Below are 20,873 nucleotides of genomic sequence, written 5' to 3'. Positions count from 1 at the left end.
AAACTAAACAAATACCACAACTTTAAATTGCCCTAATATTTATAATTTAAGCAGTGTTTTTTCTTATACTTTTGCAATAGGGATTTCATTCAGAAGTCCTTATCTAGTTAAAAAAGGAAAAAGGAAAAAGGAAAAAGAAAAGTAGTGACCATGTTACTGATACAAAACCAGTGAAGGGGGTCACAACTACAGCAGAAAAATGACACATTCAGTTAGAACCGTATTACAGTTTGGAAGGAATACTTTTAATGAACACAGTATATGTGTGAGAAAAAGACAGCACCACTATTGCAGGCATAAAACAATGAACAAATATCATTATCCATTGTCCAGAATGAAAAAGAACATTAGTAAAAGGGGAAATGCACACTAGAAAAGGAAAGAAAAAAAAACGACAGAAACTTTGAAAGCCACCTCCTCATAATAGTCTTCTAAGGCAAATGTTGCATGCACTACCTTCCCAAGAAACTGGGCGAACCTCTTCTTCTATTTGCTGTATGTTTCCTTCCATTTAGTTTCATGAAGAAAGGTTTGAGAGAGCAGAGCGCTGGGAAGAAATACTACAAACCTCTAAATTAGTGAAAGAGCTTCCAGCATCACTATTATATTCTGGGTAGGAGGAACTGGAAGAAATTATGTTTTTCAGCCTCTGAAGTGCAATGATCAATAGCAAAAGGAGAAAAGCTAAGAGACTAAGGAATATTGAAACATAGACATAGACATTGGATAAACGGCCAGGTGATGAATCCACTGAAGTTGAAAGGGATGTGGGATATAGCTCCAGAAAAGTCCCATTTTCCATGTTTCCTACAAATCCAGATGAAGGGTTGGGTTCTGACATTTTTGGGTTTGTGTTTCAAAAATCACAACAGATCTTGCATTCAAATGTAGTTTTAGCAGCATAACAAAGGGTTTATTTTAGGCGACCATTTGTCCATCACTACAAAGAGATGACAAGTCAGTCAGTGATCAAATTTATCCTTTACTGCTCCAGTCCAGGACAACGTGAGATTGTATGCTTCGGAACTGCAAGGGAGAGAAAAAATAAAATAAAATAAAAAACCAAGATTAATTTACTAGCAGATAATGTGATTTAATGTGTATCTGATACAATCTGGTTCTTAAGTTACAAGTTATTCCTTAGCATTAAGCTGCAACTCTTAAAGCATTAGGTAACAAGTATCTTTATATCTCTATTTTCCAAAATGCAGGGATTAGGAGAAATCCTACCCATCAATGAATTAAAATTCCCCACCACAAGTTGTTTAACTGAGGAATGGCACAATAAAAATGTACTTTATATGGGACAGATATATGGGAATCCAAATCTATCTTGTGGAAAAACCCTAGTCAAGGAACGAAAACTCCCTTTGGCACTGAACAGCTACCTTTCTAATGATTATATTCACACTGGGCTTCTCAACCTAGATGAGAAAGGCTGATCAACACCATGATGAATGACAAATCCATTAGCCACTTACTGTCTTGCCAGAGGTACCCAGAATGAGAAAATATGCCAGACCTGCTTTCTTGCCATATATTTCTAAAATGGATCAAATGGTTTTAAAGATCAAAATACATCTTGCTGTAATGGTTCTGTGGGGATCTCAAGGGCAGGCACATTTCAATGAAGTGTTGCAGCTGCTGAGACCTAAATCCCAAGGGAATGGACAGCCCTGGCAGCTCAACATATGCAAGTGAACTACCTAAGGGCAGCAAATGGAGAAGAGATCCTATCTGTGAAAAAGTTTTGCCTCCAGCCATTTTGTGTTGGGATCTAGAAGCTCAGGTGCTGGCAAAGGTCAAAGTGTCACAGGACAAGCAGATCATGGTATACTAAGCTGCTTTGTGTTTTGTTTAAAAATGTAGTCAGTCCCCAGGTGCAGCCTGGAAGTGTAAAAGAAGGCTTGATGATGGGGAGCTGCTTGTAAAAAGCTGACATGTTGTAGCTGAATTACATGGTGCAACCCCTTGCCTTTGTTTTGATAGAAAACAGATAATGCAAGGTGCAAGTGGGTAGGAAATTAAGCTAATTTTCTGCATACAATCATCCACATACAATCTTTCAATCCATCCATCCATGGCCAGCCTCTAACTGTAGATACTCAGGTACCACAAGGAAAGGCAGTGAGCTTCCCTTCTACAGGGAACACAATATCCATTCCCAGTGTGGTCCCTTTCATCCTGACCTTGCTTTCAGCCTCATCCTGTGGTTCCAGTTCAATACAATTGTCTCTAACGCACTGTTAGAAGCTTTGAGGAAAATCCCACTGATTTTTATATTGATAGAGAAAGCAAACAATGTCAGCATCAGCCAGAGACAAAATCAGGCCCTTGGAAGTAACGATGCAACAGTCCGGGGTCTTTCCTTGTGTGTCACACAACTGCTCAAGTATCTCTCTGTGTTTCCATGAGTTTCTCAGCACTGTTCCTGGCAATGGTCTGCTTACATTTTTTCCTTTAAACATGCTACCTCTGCTAACTCAGTAAAGTACTTATTTCTCCAAGAGGCTGACACCTTTTGACATATGATGTAATGGTAAAAGCCCCAACCTGAACTCAAGATGCTTAAGAAGGATAAGGTACTTTTCTGCTGGTACTGTTTCTCCTCTGTGAACACAAAAGCCTTGAAGACACCCTGAGAAAAAAGCTAAGAAGTTTGCTTTGCAGTCACTGAAGTTTCATAGCTCTCCACTGTACTTTTGCCCTGTAATTTAAATTTAGGATGTTATGCTATATGCCACAAAAAGCCCAAAGTGCCTGAGGAAACAAGGACTACATTAAGTGGTAGGTAGAACCTGACCGGACATTTTTAAACCCTACTTTTACTTTCTATACCTCAGAACTACATCTATACTACTACATAAACCAGGTCAAGGCTATTTTCTGATCTTGAGGACAACCTGTGCTTCATCAAGACGACTAAACTCCCTTTTATTCCCATGGACAGGCTGGCCAAATCTGCTTTATTTGGGAATGCATAATGGCCAGTCGTAACCCCAGATATGTCCAGGCATTGCTTGGAGGATGCTTGCTGTCCAAAACCATCCCAGGAGGTGCGCTTGCTAATTCAACAGGAGAGATGAAGACAGACAGGCTTATGCCTTGGCCTGGATTAATTTGCTAGCACATACCCATCTGTAATGTTTTCATGGATAAAAGGTTACATTCCAGATGTTGTTTCATTTTTCATTAATTGCATTGATTGTTTTATTGTGGAGCTTTTGGTTAATCAACCACCCTGACAGCCTACAAGATATGCAGGAGTACAAAACTGCATCTACAAATACCAGATAAAAAAAAATCTTACTCTTGTGGTAACTCATACTGATGCAGAAACTATACTAAACCAAAACCATTTAATAACCCTAATAGTATTTAGCCCCACAAGACAGTATTTATTGTACCTTGTGAAATAAGTCACAACAGACTGAACAAAGAGATCCTTATGAGATTATATCCCTTTTGAACTGTCTTTAATTCAGTGACCCAAAATTAACTAATGGAACAATACATGTTCATTTCATGTTCTGGAAGTAGTTAAGTGCATTATAGCTAATTTATCCTTTCTAAAAGATAAGCTTTGATATAGAAGATGCTTATCCTTGATTACTCATCATAATGAGAAGCAGAACCATTATTAACTGAATTGCTCTATAATAACTTAAGGAATTAATTCACATAAATTCTTTAACATGGCAGAAGTTAAAAGCCTTTAAATTCTTCACAAATTTGAAATCTGCTAAGTTCTCCTTTTCCCATTAACAGTTTTGGCCCTGGTACAAGGAAGAACTTTGGCGTGGGTCCTTCTTTGAAGTCGGTGGGAAATTTATGGTCTTAAATAGAACTGATCAGAACCTCACAGTTAAGCAGAGATGTGTTTTGCTAGATGAAAGCCTTTATAGGTCTTACAATGTCAGTGGGGCTATTTTTACCCAAATATTTTGTATTGAGAATAGAGACACTAAAACTCTGATTCCAAATTATTATGGTCCACATCCTAGTTGCCTCACTCACAGTGTGTACTGATGTGAGGTGTAAATGAATCTCACCACAAAATGTAGCTTCAGCTAAAGTGGCTCTTAAGGTAATATTTTAAGGAAGATGAAAAAAAAAAATCCGTGATGTTTTAATCACACATCTAAAAATACAGACCTAAAGTGTAAGGTCCTACTCATTTTGAAAGGTTTTTTACCAACCATCTGTACCCTGTTGGAGTAAACAGCAAAATCATACAGAGTGTGAACGTATCTGGTCTTGACATCTGAGTAGTATTCATAGGGAAGGTACAAAACACATACAGAAATAAAATGGATCTGATCATGATGATGTTCCCTGGTGCTGTTCCAACACTTCAATCCTGATGGAGAGCAGCCAGGATAGCTCAGCCAGTGATGTGGGGTAAGGGGGCAAATGCTATTCTGGACCAAAACTCCACTACAAAGTCCCAGGGCTGCATCAACCTCTGCCATGCTGCAAATTAGACCTCTCCGCTTCTAAGAGTGGGATCCACAAGTATTTTTGTTCAGTGGACCGTTGCTATTCTTTGGCTCAGGTTCCTGCTTCTGCTGGGAGAAGGTAAGTAGCATGAATCATTTATCTCACTTATTCTAATCCTCCCAAAGGAATATCCCCCAATAAAGCCAGATGTCAGCCTCACCTTATTTTCTGGCAATTGGTTTTGTGCATTTCTGAAGACTAAACAGAACAACATCATAACATCTAGCCCAAACCTGGTCCTAAAAAATGACTGGGAATTTCGTCATTGTCTTCGAAGTATAATGGTAAAACAAAGTGGCTAACAACAATAAACCCGCTGTCTTTCTAGGAGCCATAAACTGATCAAGGAATTCAACTGAGGAGCCAAAGCTTTCAAATTCTATAGTAGTCTGTACCTTTCATTCATCTGTTGTTGGAAAGCTGAATTGGTTTAAGGCGAAGACTGAATTTAAAGTGATGTTGCGAAATGACTGCAGGTGGAGAGGAAGTCTGATGGGAGAAGGCTTCCCAAATAGCCAATCCTGCAAACTCCTGGGACAAGAGAACTGGTACCTGTCTGCTGGGGGACTCAGATTTTGTGGTGTAGCTGGATCTTTCTCAGAGACACCTCTGCAATCAAAATACAGGGATGCACAACTTGAGACTTTCTGAGTTATCAAGTCCAACCCCACTGCTGAAAGTCCCAGCTCATGATCTGCCTTTCTGACACTGGATGAGTTTTCTTGCTGCTGTTATTCCATTACTCAACCTTGCTGCTCTGATGGGCAAACTGCTTTGAAAGATTCACACACTTCAGTAGAACAACTCACTGTACCAAGGTGGCACAGACCACCACCACACTCTGATGGGTTTAGATGTGCAGGAGCACAAAACCTTGTTCTGTTTCTTTAGTCCCCAAATATGGCACCTGTTCTAAAACCTATTTTTTTTTTCAGAAAATGGAAATGTGCTCAGGAGCAGAGACCTCATCAATTAACATATGCCCTAGGTGCCAAATTACATGTAGTATATATAATTCAATCTTGAGCACTGCTGAGACACTAGTCGTCTCCCAGTTCAGTCTAAGGTGAATGATGAGACTTCAGCACTCTCCAGAATGGCATATAGTAAACAGAGAGCTTTTTCATAGTCCCAATGTCATAAATCCTTTGCCATTCGGTCGCCTGTATTGTATTTCTCTGCATATCTTGATGCAACAGTTCTGTTTCTCCAGGCTCAGTGAACTATAACTTAATATAACATACAACCACTGAAGCCCTAAAAATTGAGAAACAGGAAGCACAGGCAAATCTGGTTAATTTTCTTGAAAATTTATCAGCCAAAGAGAAGCACTTTGCATTCTTGCTTCTTCCTGGCTTTTGTGACTAAAAGCTGAGAAATACCTTGGCTGTTTCAGAGGTTTCAAAATGTTCAGGCAGAGACACACTGACACCAAAGAAAAGCAGCATTTTTATGCTACACAAACTAGGATTTTTGTCAGAGTCTCCCATCACTCTTTCTTTACAAGAAGGAGGTATTCTAAAAAGCCCTTACTGTAAACAACTCCTTACAGAAGAGAGCTTAACTTGTCTTTACCATAGGTACAACAGTAAAGGTCCCTCATCCCATCAGACATAAACACGCTGTTAACTGACTCTGCCTTCCTTCCCTAATTAACGTAAAACCCTTTTGCCTATTTCAGCCCAATGTATACAGAAAGGCAGAGGATGAGTGCGGCAGAAAGATTAGATTTCTATCATCTTCAAAACAGAAGTTTTTGTTAAAATAACCCCCTTTTCTTCTTCAGGGCAGAGAGTTGCTCACTGACCCATTGCAGGACAGCTGAAGAAACTCGCCCATGTCAGATGTCCATGGATCCTGGCAGAAGGAGCCTCTGGCCATGAGGCTTCATCATCTTGCACACACTGTCCTCCCATGGAGCCAGTTCCCATGCTTGCACGTGTCCCAGGGGACATGGAGATGAGGGTGAAAGAACCATACCCACACTAATGAAACAATGTGACCTCAATGGAAGACTTAGGACTGTCCCTCTGATGGGGAGGATATGGTGGTTAGCAGATCCAAATGGAACTAAAATTACTGGTCATTAATCTAGCTAGGAAATGGCTAGGATAGGGAGATGAGTTGCAAGATGGTAGTCTGGGGTCTGTCCTAAAACAGAGGCAGAGAGCTCTTTGATTTGAGTAGGAGAAGGGAGGCAGAAGACATTCATTAAAGCTGACACTGATTGTTAAAGAACTCACAAGTGTTTTCTCTGCTCTCTTTTGCCCTTTTGGAAAGTTAAAGCCAGGAGTGAGCAGATAATGATATCATCCCTTATGACCTGAAAGCAAAACAACGTCTCTTCATTCAGCACCAGGGCAGGATGAGCAGGAGGAGGATTATGCAGGTTCCCAGCCAGTACAGTGATGCCAGTTCCAGGATGAACCCTCATCCCTAAAAGTGTGTCACTCCCCAAATTCTGTTATCAGTGATTACTTCCAAAAGCTGGCAACAAGTATTCACTAAGTCTATTAAAAAGATTAAAATATCTCATGACCCTTGTTAATGCAATATATGTAAAATGATCAGTGAGCTACTGGTTTAATTCTTTCATCTTCCTCCTCACCACCTTCATTTTCCATGTTTATTTCCTGTAACATATAGGACTATATCACCACATAATGTTTTTTCAGTTAATATGTAACACAAAGAATTTAATGCCAATAAAAATATATTTGCATGCTCATACTAAAGGACTGAATGAGCGTTACATATAGGGAATTCTTCAGCCTTGAAAAACAATTTGCTGTAGACTAGAAAAATGTAGCAATTTAACATCATGCAACTAAATTAGACAGTAAATCCAGGCAAAAAAAAAGTGAGCAACATTTTATTCCATCGAAAACACAGGTAGCAAAAGCAAAAAATGTTCATTTGGAGTTTAGCAAGAATATGATCCTTAATTCTTATTACCAATCAAAAGGCACAAGTAAGTAGGATGCTTCTTTTTCCTGTTACAGATGGACCCTCCAGGAGCAGAGAATCCCTTCACCACTCTGCCTGGGAAACAGAACCAGTCACCAACTGATTCAATAAAATAGCACACTCAAGGAAAAGGAAAAATTATTTCCAGCCACAAGCAAAGTCCTCCTTTAATGTATGGTCTAATTTCATTTTTTTTAATTATGATTTTATGTGATTTAAATTTATGACTTTCAAAATCTAAGAAGACAAGTGCCCAGATGGCTTGGTTGCAGGTGAAAATCGAGTAATATTTTATTTAGGGTTTTGTGTGGGGTTGCAAAAAGGAAATTCTCAAAGCCATAAGGATACTTAGATTAATTCAGATAGGCTCAAATGCTTTTATCATTTACATTTCCCATGAATCTGCAGATTATGGAGTTATTTATATCAATGTAAAGCAAAGCCATCATAACCTGGGATCAGATCCAGAGTCTGTTTGTTGAACCTGCTCTTTAAAAGTAAGATAAAAGCAAGCAAGGAGAATGAATAATATACTTACAAGCAGGAATATATAGGGATGAAAGCCAAGTGTCCAATGTGCAAGATGTGATTAGTTATCACGCCCAAATCTAAAAGTACTGCATACTGAGAAAAGCCCCTATAAAAAAGCACATCAAAGTTGAAGAGTTTAGTAATAACGACATTGAGAAATAAAACAGGGAGGAAAAGCGCTGAATTTTGACTCTTCTCTATGCCAGGAGTTTCAGAAAAAAAACAAAATGACTGGAATCCTGGCTTCTGTTTTATTTCTGCTAAACACGTCCTTCTTCTGTCCAGTTACATCACTGCATGTATAACATCAAAAGTGTGATCCTGATCTCTACTCTACAGCCATGCTCTGGTACAACACCTGCCTCCTCCTCTTTTGCAGAGTGCTCCAGGACCAAGACAGCCTGTTGTCCCCTGACACCTCTTTAAGCACCAGAGCACTGTATCTGCAGTCCAGTCCATTTCACATTATCCCCTAAAGACTCCTGCCGGGAATCAGTCTTTCTGGATTACACACTACTATTTATTTATTCTCTTTATTTCAGACAATCTGCAGTTCAAGTTCACTTACCTGAAATCCCCAAACTGAATACTGTATACACACAAGGATAGCTAGCAGAATTTTGTGTGCTACATTCATTCAATATCTAACATAAAATGTGGCCCCTGAACTGTTTTTAATAAAACAAATTAAATTGATTGTATATGAAGAAACAATCCCAGATGGCGCAGATTAAAGCAAAAGTGGGGCCACTTTCAGAAAGATCCTCCCCTCTGGGAAAGAAAAGACACACAATCATTACACATCTCGAGCTCTACCCTTTCAGCACGTTTGGTTTGAACTGCACTAGAGAAGCAGACCTCTGGGGATGAATGTTAATGCATTGTTGTATTGCTTTCATCCCTTCAATCACTGAATCACTTACGGTTTAAGCTTGTCCGAGTTCAATAAAGAAAATTATCTAGTGCAGCTGTTAAAAGTCAGCATTGTTGAAATCCAAATGTTATGATAACATTGAGTATACTACTGTTCCACCCAAAGGGAGTTAGACAGCTTCCTGATCACCTCCCCATGCAGAAGGAGAGGTGGGGGGGGGCTGCAGGTGAACCCAAAGTCAGCTTCCCCAGGGATGGACGCAGCACGTCCTCTGGTTGTGAGGGCATGCACCCTGTCACCTTGCCCAGAAGCACACAGGCTGAGGCAGGCAGTGGGACTGGGATGGAGAGGGGAATGCAACAGTCCCCAGGTACCTTTTCTCTGGCAGATCTGCCTCATGTAACAAACAGCTCGATCCTATGTCCCTCAGTTTTGTCTGCTTGTAGCAGAGACCCTTTCCCTTCTCTTTTTTTCTTTCAGAACAGCTCTCTGGGAGAAAGCAGCACGGATCTCTGCAACAGGGACTGTATCTTCAAACAAGGCAAACAGAAAATATTTTGCTTCTTTTTCCAGCTATCTTTTGTCTCTGCAGACTCTTCTTTATTCCTCTCCCTCCTAACACACAGAACACAGCTCTTGCCCACTTAGCCCTTCATTCAATACAACAGCCCAATCCCCAGCAAGGCGAAGGGAACAGAGCCTACCAAATCTTGAGCTGATTAAACACGCTGGCAATGCAGTGCAAAACACAATACATTCTCAAGGCTCTTTAAATGCATTCATTCATATTCAAATGGCAAGCATACACAGTGAGATGGTGAGGTCTGAGCTTTTAATTACCTTTGAAGAACACAGAAATATTTGGACCAGAACATCAAGATTAGCTACAGAAGACCCCTTGGCACACACATTTCTATCCCACAGTCCTTCATCCCTCTTGCACCAGTCTAATGCTCTTCACAGCTATTTTCATGGTCTCAGCTGCAGCGCTAGCCCACAGCTGAGGCTTGTGCTGACTATGTTGTGGCACAGCAGGATTTGGCCTCAACACTGTATTCACTCCCATCGCCAATAAGATACATGAGGAGCAGGGACTTTTCTGTTCCCACTTTGTCTCAGCATATGAATGGGGAAAAGAGTCTCACTGATTTACATTTAGGACCTCAGATGAAGTAATGGGACCCTTCTGGTCCTGCCTGCATCTCAGACACTGAGGAAACTGGTCTTCTTCCTGTGCTCGTTTGCTAAAAATATTTATTTCACACTTTTGTTGAGAATTTCCTGTGAAAAAATACAGGTTGCTGAAAAAACCCCACCCTAAAACTCAAAAGCCTACTCTCTGTTGTCCATAATGACAGGTCATATTTGATTTCTTTCTGTCCAGTCCCAGATTTATTCCCGCTTTGAATAACTTTTGTTCCTGTTGGCCACTCTCAGCCAAATTCAACCACAGGCAGACACCTCAATGACAGCAGATGATCAGGAAGAGGGGACACAAAAGTTTCACACACCATTTGGTTCCCCCAAAGCTAGCCCCCAAGGCTAGCCAGGGAAGAAGGAGAAACCACAGAGAATCGGGTTTCTTTCATTTCTGTGTTTTGTGGAATGATATCTCATTTGATTTCTTGCAACCCCAGATTCTAATTTTTGTTTGAATAGGAAATTTATTGTAGAGTGGAACAGCTGTTTAACTAGAGATTTACTTTTTCACAGGGCAAAAAGAAAGGAAGGTAAAGAGAAAAATTCAGTTAAAGCCCATTTTCCTCAGTAGAATAAGTATATGAAAATATTTCAGCCACTTCTGTCTTGCCATGTCCTTTCATGGTTAAGTCACCCTATTCCTGCTACCCGTCCTTGCCAAGGCTGCAAGTGGCTGCCTGGAGCATCCCACTGACACCGATAAAGCTCAGAGGAGAAGATGCCTCCCAGCACATGCGGAGGTGGTGATGCAATTAATCTCAGAACAAACAACAGTTAATTAAAATTTGTTAGCTTATGCCTGACTCTTAACATGGGCTCCCAATAACCACCTTTTGTATTCAATCAAGCAGACCAGCACTGGGCTCCACACTTGGGGTCAAATGAACACGGCAGTGGAGGGCTGTGTGCTGTGTCTGCCCTTCCTGAAGCTGCATGTACTTCTCATAGGGCAGTGCTCCAGCTTCTCCGCATCCTTTGCTCAGAGCAAAATCTACCAGATAAAATATCAAGCCCCACAGCAAGCAGTCCTTGTTATCAGAGCTCGCTTTCCTTCTCCCAAAACACCCACAAGTGAAGCTAACAATTTGCATGATTCAGACCCTCAGGTTCAGCATCCCTTCAGGTAAAGGGGAAAAAAAAAATCAGAAATATCAGATGAGGCCCCTTCACCTATCAGGAATACAGTTTTAGGACAAAATGTAGCTAAATCTGGACGTGAATAGATTTAAGGTCGCTACTGTCCCCTTCAGTACTGTGGCACAGTGTCCTGCTCAATGCCAGATGAGGTGGCTGTACACAAGAGCATAGCTGAGAGTCTTTGTCACTCAGAATGTCCGATAGCACATCCACCCTGTTCTGGGAGCCCTCCCTGCAGATATCAGAAAGGGACTCTGCTGAATCGTAAGTGGCCCTTAACTTCGCTAGTCAATAGAGTTATTAGTCCTTAACTAATGAATTTGTGACCCAGTAAGTGGTATCCAGAGTAATAAGAAAACACTTTTGTATAATAAAATTCAGCTGAAACACTGGCTTCAATGTATTTTATAAAAATAAAGTATATGGTCCATATCAAACCCAAAAATGTCAAGCAGATTTCATGTTAACCTCCTTAGAAATCCTGACACAACATAAAGCCAGGACAGAATTTTGTGCACTTGGTTCTGTTAATGCATCATCATGTTTCAGAAACCAAAAAAGCAGATGCAGTACCAGCTATGTACCATGAACTTAAAATGTCAAAGGAATTTTACACAAAGATGTGCTATCACAGTAACTCCGCTTGCTGTAACTCTGCTTCCCAACTCAGGTGCCTCAACCTGCTTTACCAAGACAGACTTAGGAAAACCTTCAATTCTCTTTCCTCTCAATGGTATAACAGAAAAGCTCTCCATCCTCACACCATCCCCCATTTTGCAATGCAGGCTGCGTGCTCTCCCTTGACAAAGAAACTGGCATTATCATATCTGTATTTGTGTGCATAATATTGTCATATTGTCACTGTTTGCAAAACAATCTGCAATGACTTTATGCAAAGGGACAACAGTCTTGCAAAGGGAGTTGCAGTGTAACGCTGTAACATGTAAGCATAAGGGGGCAGGGTTGCACCTGAAATGCCAAAAAGAGCAAGTGAGGATAATGTAGACTATGGAAGGAGAGTTCCTGCTGGTGCTAGATAGTGTTCTGTGTGACACTGCCTCTCAGGTGTCCTTGCTTTAGAAGACACTGTTGTGCTTATATCCAGAGCTAGACTAACTCCAGTGACAGGGATGGTGGCAGCACGGGCGAGGGCTGGTCTCAGCACCTCACCAGACAGCTGCTGAAGGCATCACAGCAAAAGCAAATGTGCTGGGATGTATCAAGGAAAATAATGAAATGATGGACAGGGTACCTCTATGAAGCTACAAGATGAAGCTCGGCAAAAGCTATAACCTTTGTGTTGAGGGAGACAGATGCTGGGAGCACGGGCTGATCAAAGCCCAGGGGTACGTCTTGGTAAAGCAGGAGAGGTGGTACATGACATATGGGGAGGCTATTGAGGACACTTGAAAGTGAAGCCTACGACTGAGATGTCTGATGGAGAGGAGAAGGGGGAGCAGCAGAAGTGGGGAAATGCAGGGTAAAAGGTGGTTTTTTTGCAGCAGCGCCATGGATCTACTATGCCGTAACAGGATTTCCTTTGTGCAAACCAGGAAAAGGAGGTAACCGCAGTCATGAAGACACAGGGGAGGAGTGCTTGCAAGAGAGTAGAGGTAGAGGTGAAAATGTCTTGACTTTCTAGTATTTAAATTCCAAGTCTCAAGCCTATCAGAAACATCAGATTTTTCAGTAACTCCTGGATGTACTCTGTCATTGAGCTAATTCCTCTTTTGCTTTTGCATAGATGGGGCTAGGAGGAAAACTGCACTGTTTCCTGCCTCAGATGAGGAATTTACAGAATACAATTTATGATTTGTTCTGCACCAGTAAGACCCAGTTATGAACCAAGATACTTGGCAGACAAAAGCTATCCCAGTCAGCCTTTTACATCTGAAAAGGTTAACAAAATGCAAGCAACAATAGTTTCCTAAACAAAATATATTCATAAACATACATCCACCTACTTGGTGATAGTACTAGAGTAGACTTGGATGCTGATATAACCCAGGAGCCCTTGCCCTCATTTGAAGGTCTTACAGCATTTCTCTCCTGTTAACAGCAATGCACACGTACTGGATACAGCAAGCAGCAGTCTGCAGGCAGGCAAGCCGGCACGACAGAGCAGTGGAAAGCCAGGGAAACATGAGGGAAGCAGAGGTGACATTCTTAACTCTCCTTCAACCACTTCAGGTGATACGGATGACCCAGTCTGAGGATGAGGTGAGGAAGAAAAGCAGCCAGTACCCAGCTACAAGCATCTGCAACCACCCCTAAGGAGGAAAAGCCCTTCTAGGCTTTAGAGCAGGGAGAAGGAGGCTGGTGGTTTCAGGCTGTCCTTTGTTTCTGTCTGTTCAGGCACAAAAACATCAGAACGGGGCAAAATGACTGTAAAAAACAAAATCACAAGGGAACAGACAACAGCCCTCCACCTGGATGACTTACCAGAATGAAATTACCAGCACTACATGCATCCTTATATGGTCCAGTTTTTATAAATTTCTTCTGTTTTCTTTCTCCCATTTTGCTTTAATCACCTGAGAATTAAATTCATTAATACCCAGTGTGCATTCCTAATTGTCTTTGCTTACATAAATGTTAATTAGTGTGGCAAATGCTCAGCCCTTTACCACTATTTTCACAAATTCTCTCTAATTGTTTAGCATCTGCAAGCGTAAGAAGAGTTTGCTTCACTTGCTTTCTGTCCCAAACTTTATTACCTCTACTAAGAGCTGTAACAGCCTGCAGCTTTTAGCCAGACACAGAGTTTGGAAAGCGCACATTTTTGTGCATCCACCCTGGTTTATTTTTCTACATTGTGCTAAGCTCAGCTCTTCTCCCACTGATGGGCATTTACAATTTATTTGCAGAGGGAGCAATTCCTTTCCTGTCATCTTCCCCCAGACAATGTGAAAGAGCCCACGGCTGGCAATCGGTGCTTATATCCATAGAATCAGAAATGTACTTGCACAGTGACGACCCAACAGTCTGCAATACCAAACCCCCAGTCTGCAGCATCCTTCACACATGGAAATCAGCCCGTGCCTCCCTTCTCTCGGCACCCCTCCCGCCAGAAGCACAGCGCCCCAGCCGCTGTTCCTACGCTCTCCCCTCTCTGCCTCCAGCACAAGCAGTTTCTCTGAAACGAGGAAGCGTTCAATTCCATTCAAGCACTCACGAAGTCAGTAAGGACAAAGGTTCTTTCCAAAAAGCATTTGGGAAGAAGCAAACACAGGCCTAAGACACACCTAGGTTAAAGGCATGTGAAAACCCAACGAATGCCCTTGGTCACACGGGGGACCGAGCACGGGGAGGAACCCCGCAGCAGTAGCAGCCGGTGAGGCACGGAGAGCAGGCGCTGCCCTCAGTAACGCACCGCTCGCACCGGGCACCGAGGGGAACCGGTGTCGGCGCTGTACGAACAACAGCGAGCAACAATTCTCAGCTCTCCGGCTCACTGAGGCTCGACCGGACGAAGCGCACCGAGATTTCGGCAGGGGGAGAAACAGCACCCAAGCCCGAAGTGCCGGCCGCCTTTAAAAAAAGAGACGGCCAGACCGCTCCGGAACGCTTCGGCTTAAGCGGCACCGGCAGCGCGGCACCCTGCTGCCCGCAGACACCCCGCACTCCGCTCACCGCGCCCGGCTCCGACTGCAGCTCCGGCTCCGACTCCCGCTTCGGCTCTCCGGCTCCCCTCCCGCCGCTGTCCCGCGCGGCCCAAGCGGGAGCACCGCCCACTGCCCTCCCTTCTCCCGTCTCCGCCACCGCCCGCCGGTCCCGGCCCCTGCCGCGGGGCTGCGGCGGCTGTGCGCGGGGTGTGGGACACACACTGCCGGCCCTGCGGGAGCGAAATCCCTCCGCCTCGCTGGCATTGCGAGGATGGAAGTCACCGGGGTTTTCCGGGCGTTACACAAACCCGCACTGGCACCCGGCTCTTGCCGCCCATGGCTGTCCCATACCGGTGAACGGTGTTTCTCCACACCTCCCCAGGCTGGTACATTTCCTAAGAGAGAGTATGCGGAGCCTACATGTAGCTGGGCAGGGAAGCCCGTGGGAAATGGAGGATCCTTTGCTGTAGAGTCTGCGGGGGCACAAACTGTAGGACCCTAACCCGGAGCTGGGCACAATAAAGGAGCGTGTTGGAAAATCAACCTCTCTGGGACGTGGAAACTTGTAGGTGTCTTTTTTAAAACTCAGAAGAGTTTTCAGGACAGCTGCTGAGGCCCTTGAGGATACTTTGACATCGTTTACACGGGAGTGAATTAATAGTCATGCCAAGACCAACTGCGATAATGCCTATAAAGCAGTCCAAATGAGAACATAATCTGGCTTCGCTAGTTCATTTGGAGAGTGACTTACCTACAGCTATCACATACTCTGGAATCAAATAATGGGAAAATGTTGACTGGCTTGGACACATTTCCTTCCCAAGACACTGTGGAAGGAAAGGATCAGCTGGCTTCTGGTGCACTTGTCTCATTCACTGTGATATTTTTTTGGCCAAATGACTTTACTGTGGGTTAGAAATCAGTGATGAGCCTTGTGAAGAGCAGATGGAGAGTTTAATACACCCTCTTCAGCTCAGTCTTCTGTCTGGCCAATGTCCATGTGCAGTTGTGAAAAGGATGTTGGAAAAGGTTGTTCTTCATTTAAAATTGCTCTTTGGGAGCTGCACGTTTTGTAATGTGCTGCAGAGGCACTTCTGTGGGATGTGCTCTTTTTGATACAGTTCTATGTGGTTTCAGTAGAAGAGTAACTTGGGATGTCATAAAACAAAGTTTTGGAGGAACAAGACATAGGGATAAATAAATAAAAGGCAAATCTTAAAGGGAAAGTCATTCACAAGGGATCATAGAATCATAGAATCAACTAGGTTGGAAAAGACCTTTAAAATCATGTCCAACTGTTCCCCAGGACTGCCAAGTCCACCTCTAAAGCATGTCAATGGTTGAACCTTATTTCTCCTTGATAATAACCTGTGAATGCAGTGGCATACGTATGATGTGGGCTTGGCTTTCAAGTGGCAAAAGTCCCCTTTCCGTATTTCACCTGTGAAAATGAAAGTCAGTGTTTCTGTGGGTTTGTGGGGTTTTTTTGTTTGTTTGGGTTTTTTTGTTTTGGTTTGTTTGTTTGTTTTTGTTTTTTGTTTTAGGTTTTTCTTCTTGGGTTGGAAACTCAAAAAGAAGAGAGTGTCAGTTAGTGCTATTATATCCTTAACCTGGCTCAGTTCAACCTGCAGCCACTGCAGAAAAGGGCACATTTGGCAGTGGGCAGGGGGTTTGGAACTTGATGATCTTAAGGTCCTTTCCAACCCTAACTATTCTATGATTCTATGACTTGCTGAGTGCAAGAGCTGTTGCGGCAATAACACACAAAGCCTATTGAAACTGTGAGGAAAGAAATACTGTAGATGTCTACTACAGAACTGGCAATGACTAAATTAGAGGGGAAGAATCCTGCAGAAACCACACACACACCCAAAAAAAAAAAACAAAAACAAAAACAAAGCTGACATTTTGCTATATTCTCTCTTACTTGTGTACTAAGACTAGGGGTCTCTTTGGTATGAGTCCTGTGTCTGGGATGTCACTGGGTATAAACAGATGGTGAATTAAAGTTCTCAACATTGATTTTGTCATATAGATGGGGCCCAGGTATAAAATTATAAGGAGACAGGAGAAGCAAAAGCAGTAAACACAAATGTTTATATCTTTTTAAAAAGAACCCATGAGAAATGCTTCTTTTATAGCTCCATTATTCCATCAGTGGAATTACAAGCTAGGATAGGCAGCAAGAATTTCCCCCTAAGGTCAAGCAGGAGGAAGAAGGGAAGGGAAAAGCATATACTAAAGTGGCTGGTAAACCAGGCGTGCAGTCACTAGCACTGGCCAAAAAGATATCAGTGCGTTCTAAAGATAAATTGTGATCCTGTGGATTTTTCTCACTTTGGTGGATTTTAGTTCAAAACCTAATCCACTGAGGAATGAAGAAATTCCTGAGTGCTTCCTACTGATGAATGCGCTTACCCCACAGCATCAGGCATAGTCACTAGTGATCCTGGACTCTGGGAGAAACTCAGAAGTCAGATCCAGGTCTATCCACTGTGTCTCACAATTTCAACCTTACATAATGTAGCTACATGATCCTAGCTTGTGTAGCTACAAAAAGATACCAGTACTCAGGCAATGAGTGGGAATTCAGTTTTTGCAGCTGTGCTCTGACTCTGCACTCTTTTCCTGAGCAAAGCACCTCTCGAGAGGAAGTGAACAGCACTGCTGGAAGAAGGTACACTTTTGTTCAGCAGAGGAGGCAGAAAAGCTTTTATGATTTTTGGAGGTCACTGATATTTCCTGATGTTTATCTAGTTTGCATTACATCACTGATGTCCTGCCACTCTTTGTGGTAGCTCGTTCATTTGCTGTGAGCTGCTCAGTGACATTGGTTAAAGCAGCACTGGAGGAGTTGTCAGCAACATCATGCCTCTTGCAGTCAGTGCTGGTGGCTGTGTCTGGATCTCATGCAGAGGCCATGGTAGTGGGAAGCACTGCAGCTCCAAAGTAATTAAGTTGCTCTTTTATTGCTCTTTCTTGCTTTCTGGGCAAATAACACAATATGAGTTGGCCTTTCCTCAGGACAGTGTCTTTCATGCAAAGTGAATCTTAAAATGTTTTGCAAAGATAAAATGTTCCACTAAAGCCATTAAACAGAAAAAGAGAAACAGGAAGACAGATCTTTCCAGAGAAGGTTTGAAAGAAGGATGAAGGAACAGCAAAGCAGAATGCATGGAGAGTTTTCAGATGGTGAGAACACAAAGAAGTCCTTACAAAGCCACTTTATTTTATTTTATTCTTAAGTGCAGCTACAGCCAGCTAAGTACTGACTTTGCCTTGGAGTCAGAGCAGCAGGTTGAAGGTCTGGAGAGTGCTCTGGATGGGTATGGTTGCCTCTCAGGTTCTTGCCTGGAAAAGGCAAGAACATTGAGGAAACATGGCTTGACTGATGCCTACTCCACTTGGGCCTCCAGAGCTCAGTGTTGTTCCTGCTGCTACTAGGCTGTCTACGAGACAGTACAGCCTTGGTAGATTTAATGGCTTTTCTGCCTTAGAATGCAGAAAAATATAGGAAAGGCTTTATTATTATTATTATTATTAACCTGAACAGAGTCATTAGGCAGTGGAGTAAAGAAACAGCTTCTTAATTCCCCCAGTCTGCTGGAGTGCCTGCCAACAGTTGCTGTATCCATGCTGTCTGCTTGGCTTTGCTACGTATTTTCTGCTTTATCATTCCTCCCAGGTGTACCACAGCTTGGGGAACTTTGACTGGACAAGCGAATACAATCCCAGCCTTCTGTGAACGTCTATAATGTGAAATGCAGAACTTTTTCTGTTGTTATGAAATCAGTCAACAAAGAAATTTTGTATCAAAATTTCTCCCTTTATCTTAATGGTTAGAATCTGTATTGGCTGTTTTGTCCTCACCAAGATACTGTAATTTTTGTATTGAAGTGCGTGGTTGGATGCAGTTCACCCCAATTATGCATCAAACAGAGCTGTATTTTAAGGCTTTGAAGATCAGTCTTTCTGAAATGCTTAAATTCACTTTGTTGTCAATAAAAAGCAGTATGTGACTGTGAAAACCTCCAGAGGGAGTTCTTACTCATCTAAGTTTGAGCACATGAATTAGGTGTACATGACCTTTTCTGATGGACTTAAAGCCATTTGTCTTTCTCCTTTTGAGTATCTAGGGAGCTTAGGGACTTCCTCAGAAAGAGTTACTTCATTACATTCCTAAGACATAGGCACAGAACAGCTGAATGAATTAAATTCCGCACTAGAAAATCCAGATCCTCATCTGTCCAACCTGAATCTTCACTCTAAACATTTACATATAGAGAACACAAGTCTACTAAGAGCCAAGATAAAGCCCTCTGCTATTTGGACAGATAGTCCTTTCCCCAGAAATACTGTCTTTCCTCTCTGAGCTCCAGGGGAAGGCAGCAAGTATCAATGCCTTCCTGACCCTGACCGTGCATATCCTCTTAGGGCCTGGATTTGTGCTCAGATGCCTTCAGCACATATTTTGTCTTGTACTTTTTCATGAACACAGTGGCTGAAAGCTAATGAATTTTCAAGGTAGCGTTTTCCGATACTGAAAAGGCTTCTGCACTACAATTTACATAAATTTTATGATTTAATAAAGGCCAACACTGCAAATAAGAAAAGTCTTATTGAGCCAATATTTAACTTCTAATTCCTCCATCACATAAAAGCTACTTCTTAATGCCAAGACCAGCTAAATGATTTGTAAAGCTCAATTGACTCCACCGTTAGATGTTTTTAAAATACCGTTAGAACACTGTTAGACTTAGAATTCTCCAGATACCTTTAGTCTTTTTAATTACCTGCAGTCTTTATTAAAAGTAGTCACTGCAAAGTTCATTCATTCTCTTCATGCTTCCTACTAATCCACTTAGGAACTTCACCATTGAGCAACCTCAGGAAAGGTTATCTTTAATGAGAACCTTACAGTATAACAGACTATTCATTTCCCTAAGTGTCACTTGTATAACATTAATATATTTGCATGCTAATAAAAGGACAAGCAACTTATGCCCTGCTTATTCGTGATATGAAACACTGACATGTATCACATTTGTCTGTTAGTATTTAACATTTATCATGGATTTTTTTTAATATTTATAAGTCAGCTCTTTGTTTGGGACATACCTACAGAGAGGTACATTAAATACACAGGTAATGCCCAAGGCCAGCCAGTGATGTCTTCTCATTTCTAAGCACTGCTGCTTCTTCTGGCAATTGGGATGCATAAATAGGCAGCAGTAAATCCTGTAAGGCAGAGCCAGATGAGAAAGCTGCCCTTGATTTTAAAGGCAATGAAATTCATATATACCTTATGGAGAATATACAGTTCTGCAAGCACTGGAACCGCAAAAACTTATTTTCTTGGAGATTTTTGTCTTGTGGCTAATGACCTCTGGTCTTTATAAAGATGCAAGAAGATTTGCTAGGCAGAGCAGTTACAGGGTTGCATGTGTATGCACAGAATCATATAATTGACTAGGTTGGAAAAGGCAACCATTACACCAGGGCTGACAAGACCACCACTAAACCATATCACTGAGAGCCGCATATACACAGTTTTTGAACACTTCCAGGGATGGTGACTCCACCACTTCCCTAGGAAGCCTGTTCCAATGCCTGATTACTCTCTCAGTTAAGAAATTTTTCCTAATATCCAATCCAAACCTCCCCTGGTGTAGCTTGAGGCCATTACCTCTTGTCCTATCTCTTGTTACTTGGAAGAAGAGATTGACCTGCACCTCACTACAACCTCCCTTCAAGTAGTTGTAGAGAGTAATAGTGTCCCCCCTGAGCCTTCTGTTCTCCAGACTAAACAACCCCAGTTCCCTCAGCTGTTCCTCATAAGACTTGTTCTCCAGACCCTTCACCAGCTTTGTTGCCCTTATCTGGACCTGCTTCAGCAACTCAAAAATGCCAAATTTTTATTCAGCAATAGATTCTGAGCTGAGAAAAACCTAAACCAGAGTAAAGGAAGAAAGTTCATTATAATTCAGAGAAGTGGGAGTCTTTCTTTTATAATTTTATCATCTCAGAGATCAATGGCTGCTGCTTTTATTTTGTCCCTG

General features: G+C 42.2%; 1 protein-coding gene across 1 annotated transcript; it reads right to left on the bottom strand.

Moving 5' to 3' along the window:
- Positions 1-223: 223 nt before the first annotated feature.
- SERTM1 (serine rich and transmembrane domain containing 1) lies at positions 224-2,960 on the bottom strand. Its single transcript, XM_061345290.1, has one exon. The coding sequence runs from the start codon at positions 839-841 to the stop codon at positions 518-520; it is 324 nt and encodes a 107-aa protein (XP_061201274.1). The 5' UTR covers positions 842-2,960; the 3' UTR covers positions 224-517.
- Positions 2,961-20,873: the final 17,913 nt, after the last annotated feature.

The sequence above is a fragment of the Neopsephotus bourkii genome, unplaced genomic scaffold (genome assembly GCF_033783945.1).
Source record: "Neopsephotus bourkii isolate Nb327-2 ecotype Australia unplaced genomic scaffold, CSIRO-AGI_Nbou_v1 NB_38, whole genome shotgun sequence".
Taxonomy (NCBI): domain Eukaryota; kingdom Metazoa; phylum Chordata; class Aves; order Psittaciformes; family Psittacidae; genus Neopsephotus; species Neopsephotus bourkii.
This window is presented reverse-complemented; position numbering and strand designations above follow the sequence as displayed.

What these genes read in the sequence shown, in the direction of transcription:
- SERTM1 (XM_061345290.1), bottom strand. Translation starts at nt 841, where the DNA reads ATGTCAGAACCCAACCCTTCATCTGGATTTGTAGGAAACATGGAAAAT.